Source organism: Drosophila grimshawi, unplaced genomic scaffold (assembly GCF_018153295.1).
Source record: "Drosophila grimshawi isolate 15287-2541.00 unplaced genomic scaffold, ASM1815329v1 contig_1377, whole genome shotgun sequence".
Lineage (NCBI taxonomy): Eukaryota > Metazoa > Arthropoda > Insecta > Diptera > Drosophilidae > Drosophila > Drosophila grimshawi.
In genome coordinates this window covers 21906996-21920463 of record NW_025062900.1, presented here as the reverse complement: position 1 = coordinate 21920463, position 13468 = coordinate 21906996, and the positions used below count along the sequence as shown (strand labels likewise).

At 39.0% G+C, this 13468-nt stretch overlaps 2 protein-coding genes across 5 annotated transcripts; one reads left to right on the top strand and one right to left on the bottom strand.

Annotated features, from left to right (window-relative positions):
* Positions 1-8: 8 nt before the first annotated feature.
* Positions 9-2006, bottom strand: LOC6566675 (probable ATP-dependent RNA helicase DDX47). The gene is made up of 3 exons (XM_001993138.3): positions 1741-2006; positions 1419-1677; positions 9-1200 (listed from the first exon to the last, which is right to left on the bottom strand). The coding sequence occupies exons 1-3, from the start codon at positions 1924-1926 to the stop codon at positions 89-91; spliced, it is 1557 nt and encodes a 518-aa protein (XP_001993174.1). The 5' UTR covers positions 1927-2006; the 3' UTR covers positions 9-88.
* A 312-nt stretch (positions 2007-2318) lies between these two features.
* On the top strand, positions 2319-12244 carry LOC6566674 (intersectin-1). 4 transcript variants are annotated; one of them, XM_001993137.2, is made up of 12 exons: positions 2319-2409; positions 2652-3294; positions 3668-4069; positions 4144-4577; positions 4639-4912; positions 4977-5124; positions 5200-5463; positions 6119-7063; positions 7559-7798; positions 7865-8138; positions 8200-8373; positions 11765-12244. In XM_001993137.2, exons 2-12 carry the CDS (start codon positions 3131-3133, stop codon positions 12088-12090), a joined length of 3645 nt encoding a protein of 1214 aa, XP_001993173.1. In that variant the 5' UTR covers positions 2319-2409; positions 2652-3130; the 3' UTR covers positions 12091-12244. The 4 variants fall into 4 exon arrangements, with proteins under 4 accessions (XP_001993173.1, XP_032595566.1, XP_032595567.1 ...); XM_032739675.2 differs by having other exon boundaries at positions 11740-11824; XM_032739676.1 differs by lacking the exon at positions 11765-12244 and adding an exon at positions 8996-9694.
* Positions 12245-13468: the final 1224 nt, after the last annotated feature.

Sequence of the window (13468 nt, the reverse complement as noted above, 5' to 3'; positions counted from 1 at the left end):
AAAAAAGGTTTTTTTAGTTTAACCTAATTTTTATTTTTTATATATATAATTACAATTTATAAAATGACTTAACTATAATCTTATATGGCTAATTTTTATTTTTGCCCCGGCCCCAATTCTTTTTAGCCGCACCACCTCTACCTAGGCCACGTCCCCCCGCACCTTTGCCACCCCCCCTTCCACCCATCGGTTTCATGCGTTTTCGTGCGCCTGTAAATTGTTCGGAATCATCCTGATTATCGCTGGCGGCAGTACGCTTATTACCTCTGCCACCTTTGTAACCCTTGCTATCTTCCAGATCCTTGAACTCCAATTTGGCAGTGCGTTGCGCCTCGGCGACACGCTCCTGCAGCGCCATCACCTCATCCTCCTCGCACTTGTAGAGCGGCAACTGCTTGCCCAGCAGCTGCTCGATGCGCTGATACAGCTCAATGTCGTACTGACTAACAATGGTGATGGCCTGACCGGAACGTCCAGCACGCGCCGTGCGACCCACACGATGAATATAATCCTTGCTATGGGTGGGTATATCAAAGTTGACCACCACATCCACATGGGGTATGTCTAATCCACGCGAGGCAACATCCGTTGATATCAGTATGGAACGATTCTTCGCCTTGAATTTGTTGAGAGCCGCCAGACGTTTATTCTGCGACATTTGGCCATGCAACGGAATGGCAGCTAATCCCAGGGCACGCAACATTAGAGCGGTCTTCACTGTGTTGTTGCAGGTGCTACAGAAAATCATGAAGCTGTTGCCGGCCAGTTCATTTAGAATGTGCACCAGATAGACATCCTTGTATTTGACCGGTATGAACAGATAATACTGCTGCAGTTGGTCGACTGTTTGATACTTGTTCGAAACCTCCACCTTGACGGGATCTTTGAGTGAAGCACGCTGCAGCTTCTTGACCTTCTTCGTCATTGTGGCGCTAAAGAGAAAGGTGCGACGCTCACGTGGTAGCACCTTCAAGATCTTGTCTAGCTCCACCTCGAAATCCATGTTGAGTATGCGATCCGCCTCATCCATGACCAAATATTTGATGGCCTTTAGATTGAAACCTTTGAGGTTCTCCAAATGATCCACCAGACGGCCGGGCGTGGCAATAATAATATGCGGTTTCTTGGCCAGCTGCAGACCCTGGGCAACCATATCCATGCCGCCCACAATGACACAGCACTTGATGCCAATCCCACTGCCTGTGGTGTGAGAAAAACAAAAGCTACTCTTGAAAAATATGCAGAGATTCGAGTATATGCATTTATGAGATACAACATTTACTCAGAGGTAGTGACGAATTAGAAAATTATAATTTCATATTTTCGTTTAGGAACATAAAATCAAAAAGGGTTTTCACATCATAGTGGGTTTGGATAATGGGTGTATAATATATATATATATATTATTAATAACTTACCCAATGCCTCGAACTGTTCGCCTATTTGGAAGGCCAGTTCACGTGTGGGCGTCAGCACGAGTGCAAAATAGCGCTGCGGATTTTCGAGCAGGGCATGCAAAATGGGTAGAGCAAATGCGCCCGTTTTGCCAGAACCCGTTTCGGCCAGGCCGATGACATCTTTGCCCTGCAGCGCAACGGGAATTGCCTCCTTTTGGATTTTGGAGGGGGCTTTCCACTTGAGCTCATCGCACGCCTTGCACAGCGTCTCACTGAGGCCCTAATTAATTTTTTACGCAATTTGTTAGTATGCTGAATACTTGGTTATGTTGAGTAAATTTACAAGATCTTTCCATGTCAGTGGCTGTTCCGCCTTGGGTGTCTCTTCTTCGTCAGAACTAGTTGCTGACTGGTCATCTACGTTATCTTCATCCACGTCTTCGGCATTTTCTTCCTGGCCCTCCTCATCGCTTAGCTCTTCTTCACTTGTTTGCAATTGCGCTTGTTCGTCTTCTGAAGTTTCCGACATTGTGTTATATATTTTTTTACGCCCTTGTTTTAGCGTACATTACCAGTCGTCACACGTGCTCAGCGAGAAAAGAGCGTAGAGATGGATTACTTGGATGACCTGCGCTATCGATAATATTTTATGTTTTTTGAGGATATGACAGCGATGTATCGATATACCAGGGTTACAGTATTGTTGAAAAATATGATCATATGTGGCATCCTTTGGATATATAAATTAAATTTTAAATTTTACTACCCAGAAGGTTTTGTTCTTATTTAAAATGCAATATTTCAATGTAGTGAGGGCTGGTAAAAAATCATATCGATAGCAGTGTTGAAGAACCCTGAGCCATTGAATGAATAAACTAGTTCAAAGTTGACTCTTTTCGCTCGTTCACGTTAGGACAGTTCGTTTTGGTTAGTTCGTGAACAATTAATTTGCACGACAAAAAGAAGTTACAAATAGTAAAATTTTACCAAAATTTCCGTGTACAAATGAAAAGTAAGCATTTCTACGAGCACAAAACTATAGCATAAAGTTTAAGAATAAATCAATACCAGCATTCTCAGTGAATGTGGATTTTTCGAGTTATCAAAACGCCCACAAAAATATTCAAGCGACAATTCCGATACAACAACGAAAACATTTATATTGAGAACTAGGTGTTTATTTGTTGTTTATTGCCTTCTATAGTTGTTGCTAATAGTGAAATGAATTTCTAACAATTTACAATTGCATTTTAGGTAAACCATAAAAATCCATTGTGAAAAATTGTGGGGTGGTGGGAGCAAAACGGATACTCAATAGTAAAAGAGCGTAAGCCAGCGTGAGCGAGCGAGAGAGCGAGTGAGTGAGCGAACGAGTAAGCGAGCGTGTGTGTGTGTGCAGTGGAAGGAGCATGACATGTATTTGATGTGTACTCAGCAGCGGCCGAAGAGAGCGCATTAAACAAGAACAAAACACAAACGCACGCACACACACACACAAATAACTAAGAGCTGTGAGCTAGCTTAGTGTTGTTGTTGTTGTGGGGGAGTCGGAGTCGGTTACGAAAAATACACACGTTTTACGATAGCAACACCAAAACCAACTCACACACACACATACACATTCATATACATAAATCCATATACAGCAAGAAGATACTTTGCGAAAAAGCAAAGCAAAGAAGTAAAAAGTAGCTCGCACTCGAAGGAAGTCGACACAGAAAAGAGCCAATAAAATGAACCCAGCAGTGGATGTGTCTGCGGTGACACCGCGCGAGAAGCTCAAGTACCAGGAGCAGTTTAAGGCACTGCAACCGCAGGGCGGCTTTGTAACCGGAGCCCAGGCGAAAGGATTCTTTCTGCAATCGCAGTTGCCGCCACTGGTCTTGGGCCAAATATGGTAAGCATTCAAACTAACTGTGACTGACTCATTGTTATTTTTGTTATTCACTTGCACTTATCATGCCTTGACGAAAGATAAGAACACAACTATATATATATATATATATATAGTATATATATACTCTATATCTATATGTATATGGCTGAAGCTCTGTTTTGTTCTGGTTTCAATTGATATGGATTAGAGATGTGTGCATTTGAGCAATGCCGACTAATTTTTGCTCACGAAAATTATGAAACACAACGGATTTAAATGTACTAAATGTGGAATCTTTTAAGGATTGAAATCATAAATAAGAATACTGCAGCCACGAATGACGCTCCCATCTCTAATGCATTATTTATGTATTTTATATATATTATATATACAGGGCACTGGCTGACACGGATTCCGATGGTAAAATGAATATTAACGAGTTTAGCATAGCATGCAAGCTAATCAATCTGAAGCTGCGCGGCTTGGAAGTGCCCAAAACACTGCCGCCCACATTACTCAGCTCGCTGACGGATTCAGCGACGCCCACGATGACGCCACGTGGCTCAACCAGTTCGATGAGTCCAATAGATCCACTTAAAAACATTGTGGCTGCTGTGCCGGCAGCACCTATGGTCGCACCTGTTGTCGCTGCACCAATTCCAATTGCAGCGCCAATTGTGGTACCGGTGCCCGTTGCTGCCGCTGTGCCCGCCGCTGCGATTGTGTCGCCACCGCAAAGCAATCCACCTAGTCGTCATATGTCCATTTCAGAGCGTGCGCCCTCCATTGAGTCGCCGTGAGTTTCACATAATTCTCTATTATTTATTGAGCTTCTTGAGTTAACCTGTATTCATCTGCTTCAATTTACAGCCAAGGAGCAGAGTGGGCGGTGCAGGCGGCACAGAAACGAAAATATACGCAGGTCTTCAATGCCAATGATCGTACGCGCTCTGGATACTTGACGGGTGCACAGGCACGCAGCGTGCTCGTCCAGAGCAAGTTGCCGCAGGTGACCCTGGCACAGATCTGGACGCTGGCCGATGTTGATGGCGACGGGCGGCTGAGCTGCGATGAGTTCATTTTGGCAATGTTCCTTTGCGAGAAGGCCATGGCCGGGGAAAAGATACCCGTCAGTCTGCCACTCGATTGGGTGCCTCCAAGTTTGCGCAAGATCAAGTCACGACCGGGCTCCGTTTCGGGCGTGAGCTCACGTCCCGGCTCGCAGCCCGCCTCGCGACACACCTCGGTGTCATCCCAAGGTGGCGTCATGTCCGATGCGGATCCCTTAGCGGGCTTACCTCAGAGTAAGTAAAAAAAAAACAGTGCTCCTATGTACATAAATATAATTGTATGTTTCTTACACAGCTTCCTTTGAGGACAAGCGCAAGGAGAACTACGAGAAGGGCAAGGTGGAACTTGATCGCAGGCGCAAGCTAATCGAGGATCAGCAGCGCAAGGAGCGAGAGGAGCGCGAGCGCAAGGAACGCGAGGAAGCGGACAAGCGAGAGAAGGCGCGCCTCGAAACCGAGCGAAAGCAGAAGGAGGAATTGGAGAGACAGTTGCAGCGTCAGCGTGAAATCGAACAGGAAAAAGAGGAGCAGCGTCAACGTGAACTGGAGGCCAAAGAGGTGGCCAGAAAGTTAGTTGCGACCTACAACACAACAAAGTGTTTCATTTATATTAATCTTTTGTGTTTCGCTCAGGGAACTAGAGAAGCAGCGCCAGCAGGAATGGGAACAGGCACGCATTGCCGAAATGAATGCACAGAAGCAGCGGGAACAGGAGCGCGTGCTCAAGCAGAAGGCACACAATACTCAACTGAATGTGGAGCTCAGCACGCTTAACGAGAAGGTGGCACACACTACAACACTACATCAAATCCTCAAGCAGACTTTAATAATTCACTTGAAATTTGAACTATTTCAGATCAAGGATCTATCGCAGAAGATATGTGACACACGAGCCGGAGTGACCAATGTGAAATCCGTTATCGATGGCATGCGCACTCAGCGCGACACTTCGATGAGCGAAATGGCTCAGCTGAAGGCGCGCATCAAGGAGCAGAACGCCAAGCTGCTGCAGCTCACCCAGGAGCGCGGCAAGTGGGACTCGAAGACCAAAGCAAACAGTGGAGTTGCTGGCGATGCCGCACAGCAGGAGCAGCTAACTGCAGCGTTTGCCCACAAGCAGGTGAGTTATATAATACAGACCTCGTCAGGAATAATTACGTAGAAGTAGAAGAAGTCATATATCATCTAAATAGAAAAAAATGTTTGCATTGCTCTTTACCACAAATATCTTTCGGATGTATTAGAAACGCTTTTAAGATGTAGATGTAGAATAGGAATTTGTCTATCTCTCTAATAATGCAAATTTGCATTATTTATTTATTTATTTTTTTAAATGTTTGGATAGTTTAGTTTACCAGAAATATATTTAATAATAGAAATGGTTTTAAGATGTAAATATAAAATATGAATTGTTCGCAAATTCAAATTGTGTATTTATAGTATGGCAACTAATATTAGTCGACACAGAAAAGTATAAAAAATTTCAATTAAAAATTTAAAATAATAATATTGAAATTTAAATTACAAAAGTAAGAAATATTATTAAGATTTTTGGGAGTATATAAATGTAAAATAGTGGAATATTTGTTGAATGGTTTCGGGAATGCAGAAAAAACCCAATGAGAATTAGTTAATGCATGCTAAGATGTTATTTCTGAGACAAGACTCTTAAAATTAAGTTCCTGAATTGATTACATGATAGTGTCTTTTATAATAATATATATAAATTCATATCCTTCATATTTATAACACCAAACTTCCTTCGTTCTTTGCAGCTACTCATCAAGCAAATCATGGACAAGGTGGAGAACATAAAGAAGGAAATCGAATGCAAGAAGGAGGATCTCAACTCAAACGATGAGAGCGTGAAGGAGCTGAAAGCTGAACTTTCGGCGCTGATCAACAAATGCGAGGATCTGTACAAGGAGTACGACATGCAGCGAACTGCGGTCCTGGAATTGAAATACAATCGCAAGAATGAGGCAGCCGCAACTAGGACCACATCCGCTTGGGAGACGAGCAGCTCCGCCTGGGGCAGCACTGTAGACAGTGTGCCAGCAGGTGAAGGAGCTGCCGATGCCTATGGCGACTATGGATTGAGTAATGACACAGCCGCTGCTGCTGGTGCTGCGGTGACAGCGCCTGTCGATCTCAGCGGACCGGCGCCCGAAGGTTTCGTCAAATATCGTGCTGTGTATGAGTTCAATGCCCGCAATGCGGAGGAGATTACATTTGTGCCAGGCGACATGATCCTTGTGCCCTTAGAACAGAATGCGGAACCCGGCTGGTTGGCTGGCGAGATTAACGGCCACACAGGCTGGTTCCCCGAGTCCTATGTGGAGAAGCTGGAGGACGAACCAACGGCGGTGGCAGCTGTACCCCAACCAGAGGCCGTCTCCGATAGCTTCTTGGACAATAATGCCAAGGCGGCACAGTCGCCGGTTGCAGCTTCCGTCGATGCTACAACTGCTGCTGCTGCTGGTGGCGATGTCGAATACTATATAGCCGCATATCCTTATGAATCTGCCGAGGATGGTGACCTTAGCTTCGGTGCCGGCGAAATGGTCATGGTCATCAAAAAGGAGGGTGAATGGTGGACGGGCACCATTGGCAATCGCACTGGCATGTTCCCATCGAACTATGTGCAAAAGGCGGATGTGGGAACATCCGTCGTCGCCAATCCTGCTGCGAACGCCATTGAGCCCGAGACGGCAGAACAGGTGAGTGGGAGTGGAGTGCATCATAAACCTCTATACAAATAACTCTCAGCTTCGGCCTGCCAAAGCTTCGAATACCCTTGCAGATCAATTATATATCAAACTATACCATAATTTAAACTTAACACAATATTGCCAATATATTTGGGGCATTATTAGCTTATAATTTGTTAGTTTTATATAGATATTTTAAGCACAAAAAATTGTTCATATTATAACTTAAATTTGTACCTAAGATACAGTAGTCTGATTGTATATTCAGATACATAATGTAGGACTTTAGTAATTGATTTAGTAGTTAATGTAGCTCATCTTTCTAACAACATTTCGTGACAAAATGCAATTATCCTCTGCAAGGGTATACAAAATTAAATCGTGGCTAACCATCATGTACTCATCTACTAATCCAATGCTTTTCATTTGCTAAAAAAACAAAAAAAAACAATACCAACAACGACCGCCAACCCCAAATACCATAACTCATCGTGCTCGTACCAGGAGGTCACTCTCAATGGCAGCACTGCGTATGCTGCTCAACCAGAGGCCCAATTACAGCCGGAGCAGGTGCAGCAGGTGCCGTCAGAGTCAGAGCCAAAGGCACAGCCCGTTGAGCTGGAGGAGTCGCACGAAGATCTCGACACTGAAGTATCGCAGATAAATACACAGTCCAAGACACAGAGCACAGAACCGGCCGAAAGCTACAGCCGGCCAATGTCACGAACTTCTTCCATGACACCCGTAAATAGTTGACTCATATTATTTATATCAAACCTAATCCAAAATTGCATCTTAATTATTTTGCAGGGAATGCGTGCGAAGCGTTCAGAGATTGCACAAGTTATTGCCCCGTATGAGGCGACCAGCGCCGAGCAGTTGTCGCTGACACGCGGTCAATTGATCATGATACGTAAGAAGACCGACTCCGGCTGGTGGGAGGGCGAGCTGCAGGCCAAGGGCAGGCGCCGTCAAATTGGTTGGTTCCCCGCCACGTATGTGAAGGTGCTCCAAGGTGGACGCAACAGCGGTCGCAATACACCCGTATCCGGCAGTCGCATTGAAATGACCGAACAGATTTTGGGTTAGTTAGCTAGCAAATAATCTTGTGAATTGTCTATACTCAATATACAATTTTTTTGCAGACAAAGTGATTGCTCTTTATCCGTACAAAGCACAAAACGATGATGAGCTATCGTTCGAGAAGGACGACATCATTAGCGTCCTTGGACGCGACGAGCCGGAATGGTGGCGCGGCGAACTAAGTGGCCTCTCCGGACTGTTTCCCAGCAACTATGTGGGTCCATTCGTAACGTCCGGTAAGCCAGCGAAAGTGAATGGCACTAAAGCAAAGTGAATCTCACTACAAATCAACACATCAACAACAACAACAACAACTACAACCATGACGATGCTTTTTTAAGTAGTTTCCCAGAAAACACGCGCTCTCTTATACACATTCCAATCTTATTTTGTATTTTGTCCTCTCTCTCTCTCTCTTTGTTTATAATTTTTGCTTTATATTTCGAATAAGTAACGCCAATTTGTTCTCGCCACGCCTCCCACTTGTACGCTAGTTGATATCTTATCTTATCTGTTTAGTTACAATTTGTTGCAATATCTATCCTCACGATGATGTATCTAAATTATTGTTAATTGTTATTATTTAGTTGTTTAGCAATTATTTAATTTTAAGTTAAAATGTACTCATTCCCAGCTCCCAAACACATTGTATCTTTGTTAGCCAATCTCCAGCTTTAATTGATATTGATTTGCATATGTATGTACACATCCATTATAGTAGTCCATCGATTTTGTATTTATTTACTGTATTTTTTAAATATTACTATTATACATTTATTCTGTACATAAACAAAACGTAAACTAAAATCTAATCAAATTGTAATTTAAATTTTCCAACTCTTTCAATGCTGCGCACAGGAAATGTATAACGAGCCATCGGTTTTGGTCTCTAAACGGCGACAGGATAACGCCTCACACAACTACCAGGAGACTTGAGTGTCGTCTCTTAGTTTATCAAGTTCATCAGCAGCAGTACACAAGAAAAATTACCCAAAAATGTAGTCGAAATTTAGCGAGAAATTTGAATATTAGTTTTTTTTTCCTATGCTTGTCTGAGAGTAAATAATTAGCTGGCCACAATCAGAAAGCAGCCATCCATCCTAACAGAAACCATAAATCTTATGAGTTTTAATAGCTTTTTGGAAGTTTCCTAAGAAATTGTATTATGCGTATCTCACATTTAGTAATCTTTTAAAGTACAGATGATTGCTGTATGCTATGAATTCAATCGTAAATAGATATTATCTTTGAAGTTTTTATTTGGAAAGCTAGATTTCATATAACATGAATAATATTCCGGAAGCTACAAGATGTGGGATTCCCGCCGTTGAGGCATCTTTCTAAATATGTTCTCTTTTCCATAGAATCAAACGTGCAATTTTAAAGCTCTTATAATTGTAATCAATCAAATTACCATTGCAATACAAATCGCAATCGAAATCAAGTTACATACAACAAAATATTGAACAGTATATTCACATACATAAATATATATGTATACACTAGATAATATGCATATATAAAATGAGCAAAAAAAGAAGAAAAAGAAAAACAAAACATCAAATATATCAAAGGACATTTACAAGTTTGTTGTATTAGATGTGTTTAAAATCAATACAAAATTGCGTAAAATACATACATACTATATATTCAAAGTGTTTTTTCCCCAACAAAATCGTTAAAACCTAGACATGATGGAAATATACATATACTAACTACCTAATGATACACATACATATATAATGATGGTTTTCCGTGTTTTCCCATAATATGCGTATGTAATTGTATTTGTATATACATATAGATATATATATCGCCACAAGTATTTAATATTAATTGTTAACTAAATACTAAGCATGATGACCATTTCACATTATATAGACATCTACACAGATACACGTCATATTCTGAATGAGGAATTAAGGCTTTTAAACAACAGTATTTGGCAACACTCAAAAACATCTTTAATCGCTTCATTTTATTCGAGTGTGTATTTTTATTTAGAATTTTTTTATTTTTTTTAATTATTGTCTACTACTTTAAGCGCTTATCTTAACTGCCATAATTTAGTTATATGGTTTGCAACTCTTTTTGAGTTCTTAGCGGGAATAAAGTTGTATAAAAAGGAATATTGTATAAAACTTGGGTAAATTGGAAGGAGAGGAAGGAATTAACTAAAGCTACACGATTAAAATTAGCAACTTATTAACATACTAAATACCATATACATATATATATGTATATATATATATTTATATATATATATATATATATATATATATATATGTTATTTTCTGTTATGCTGTGCATCAGTTCAATGCTAATTGCAGTTATAGTCTATCTTAAATATCTATTATATCTATGCTATATGAAAAACATAATGATTGCCTTTCAAAATGATAACCTTGACATAACATGATGAAACTTACTCGTAACTTGTTATTGCATAAAACCAAAGCTATACACAATATGCGTTTATAGGCCCTATAACTATATATATATATATACATACATATACATCAACTGAATCAAGTAACCAAAAGTCAAAAATTCTCTGCTTAATACTTGCCTGGACTAAAATCTAAACTCGGCCAGTTTTTAGCTGAGTTTCGTAAGCACTTAAAATACATATTTACATATGTGGCTAATGTTGGTTTGATTATGAATTAAAAAAAAAATAAATGGCAAATTATAATAAGATGAATGCTATATAAAAAAATGATATGATTATAAATTTAGTAAATATTACAAATTTCTTTAGCAAAATGTTAAATAGAGGCAAACATAAAATAAAAAACATGAAAACAAAACAATTTATGTTTATTACAAGTATGAGAGCACACTTATTATAGAGCCAAAACACACCCATATTCACACACACCTACACACACACACACACACACACACTTGCATACATATAATGCTCATATAAGCGTATTTGTTTTCTGTATTGTTAAAGAGTTCATGAATTTAACTAAGCAGTAAATGATATATTATTAAATTTAATATTTAAAAACATATAACACAAAAAAAAAAATAGTAAAAATTTATGTACTCATTAGCTAGCACACACACACACACAGCCACACAAACAGACACACTCAAAATGCGAAATGATGACCATCGATATACATATTTACATACATAGCGACATACATACATATACATATACCTATATATATACAATACACAAAATACAAAATACATATGCATATTGAACTTGAACCTGACGTCTCCAGAGACAGGTTCTCGTTATCGGCATATTAACATAAATACATGCATAACATACATACTAAACAAATAGTATATATACATATAAAAAGTTCTTCAAGAAAACCAATAATTAAACAAAAATCATTAAACATATTTAACTATATCAGTTTCAAAAGAATTAAGATAATGAAATTAAAAACAAAACAAAAAAAATTGAACACATATTTGGTGAAATAAATGTATAAACGGAATTTCAAAGCAACAACAAATAACTTGGGCAATTTGTTTATAATTTCTTGTTGGGCGTTTTCTTAAATCTATCCCCATAATTTTATATTTTTTATAAGTAAAATAAATGTTTTGTATTTCTTTGGTTCTCAATTGTTTAGATATTCGTATTCTGTACTTACGCAGTGCTCCAGATTGAAAGCGAACCCGCCCAAAATCAAATCGAAATCAAAGGTCCTCTTCAACGACTCTGGCAACACTGTCGCAGCGCACAAAAGACTCGCGTTGCCAGACCGGATGAGCGGCTGCGTGGAACGATTCAATCGGTGCAAATTTCCAAGAGTAGCAATGGACATTTGATGGGCTGTGGCTACTTCAAATTCGGGTGCGATCCGGCTATGGCCAGAGCAATGATGCAGGACAACGATAATCGTCTGTTGGGACGTGACGTCATCGTGGACTGGCAACTGCCCAAGAAGCGCAGTTCCACTAGGTGGCGCTGCTGGTGTTGAATGTGTTTACAAATATTTGGGAACCGTCGTCGGAATAGAACAATTTGATCTTAAATATAATTATTAATGTATTATAATGATAGTGACATTTTTACATAAGGCTCCCTGTAACTCGAATGAACTTTGTACTTAATAAATCTGCCAGGATGCGAGAGTTATTTTTGTGAACAAATCATTTTAACATCTTTGATTCATCGCAAAAGTATTTATGTATTGATTGTCTGAAACCCCAATTTAACGTTTAACACAATTAAAAGCAGTTTCAATTCATTTTCTTTTATTCAAACTGTTGTATTTAATTTTCGTTAAGGCAATTTATCTAAAATGATTACAAAAAAGGCATTCACTACAAGCAACATTTAAATTAAAAATACTGTTTTTTGATTTTCATTTGCTTTTATTTTTAGTAAAATTCTCTTATACAATATTTAAAATCAGTTTAACAGTTTACAAGTTTTTTTACGGTTTTAATTTGTGTTTTGCTTAATATTTGTTTGTGAATTTGGGTTTAATTAGCTGTATTTTTTTCGCTCACTATTTAGGTTTAGTAATTTTTAATTTAATTTCTTGAAATATGCACAACTTAAGTCCTACTGTATGAAAATGCAAAGTATTTTCAATGGTCAGCTTGATCTTAATTTTTTCAGCTTATGCTTTCAAGCAATTCAGTTTATGAGCTGTCGGTTTTTATATAAAGGGTTTATGTCACCAACGTTCCCAATTTCACAATTTGTATCTTATAGTTTTGTGCATAATGCTAAATTTATATAGAAAACGCGCTCATAAGTAACACAGCTCTGGTTTTTTGTTTTTTAATTTTCTATTTATTTTGTTTTCAAGATTTTCCATTTGTTTTGTGTGAAATGACAATTTACAAGAAATTGTGCATAGTTTGAAATGCAATTTCTTGTAGCTGTTTATTGTCTTTCGTTTAAAAGAATAATTATAATAACTAAACACAGAATTTTTTATAGTTACTTAGCAGCTCACAATAAAATGGTATTATACGCATTCGTAACTGAAATTTCGCATTTGAATTCAGTGCTAATGTGCAAATTTAGAAGGCAATTTTTGGACAAATTAACACAAAGACTCACTTACAATTTATACAAATTAGAAACAGATCATCTGTTACTAAGCGCCTTGAACGTGTATTCAATTCATGTTGAAAGTTAGGTTCTTCAAATTGAGCTTGAAGATGAATAATTAACGCTCATGCTAAATTATGGTATGGGAGTCGTGTCGTGTTCTATGTGTTATTTGTGATTTCGATAACATATTGAAATTATGAATCTTTTAGTGTTGATCCTTCTTATACAGTCACGCATTATTATACGATTAAATTTACTCTTGGAGTCCTTTTACGACCCTCGTTCTA

Coding starts and splice junctions, on each gene's coding strand:
- LOC6566675 (XM_001993138.3), bottom strand. CDS start 1,926: ATGTCGGAAACTTCAGAAGACGAACAAGCGCAATTGCAAACAAGTGAA. Junction 1,678..1,740: donor CACTGACATGGAAAGATCTT/GTAAATTTACTC, acceptor AAAATTAATTAG/GGCCTCAGTGAGACGCTGTG. Junction 1,201..1,418: donor CGAACAGTTCGAGGCATTGG/GTAAGTTATTAA, acceptor CTCACACCACAG/GCAGTGGGATTGGCATCAAG.
- LOC6566674 (XM_001993137.2), top strand. CDS start 3,131: ATGAACCCAGCAGTGGATGTGTCTGCGGTGACACCGCGCGAGAAGCTC. Junction 4,578..4,638: donor CTTAGCGGGCTTACCTCAGA/GTAAGTAAAAAA, acceptor TTTCTTACACAG/CTTCCTTTGAGGACAAGCGC. Junction 5,464..6,118: donor CAGCGTTTGCCCACAAGCAG/GTGAGTTATATA, acceptor CGTTCTTTGCAG/CTACTCATCAAGCAAATCAT.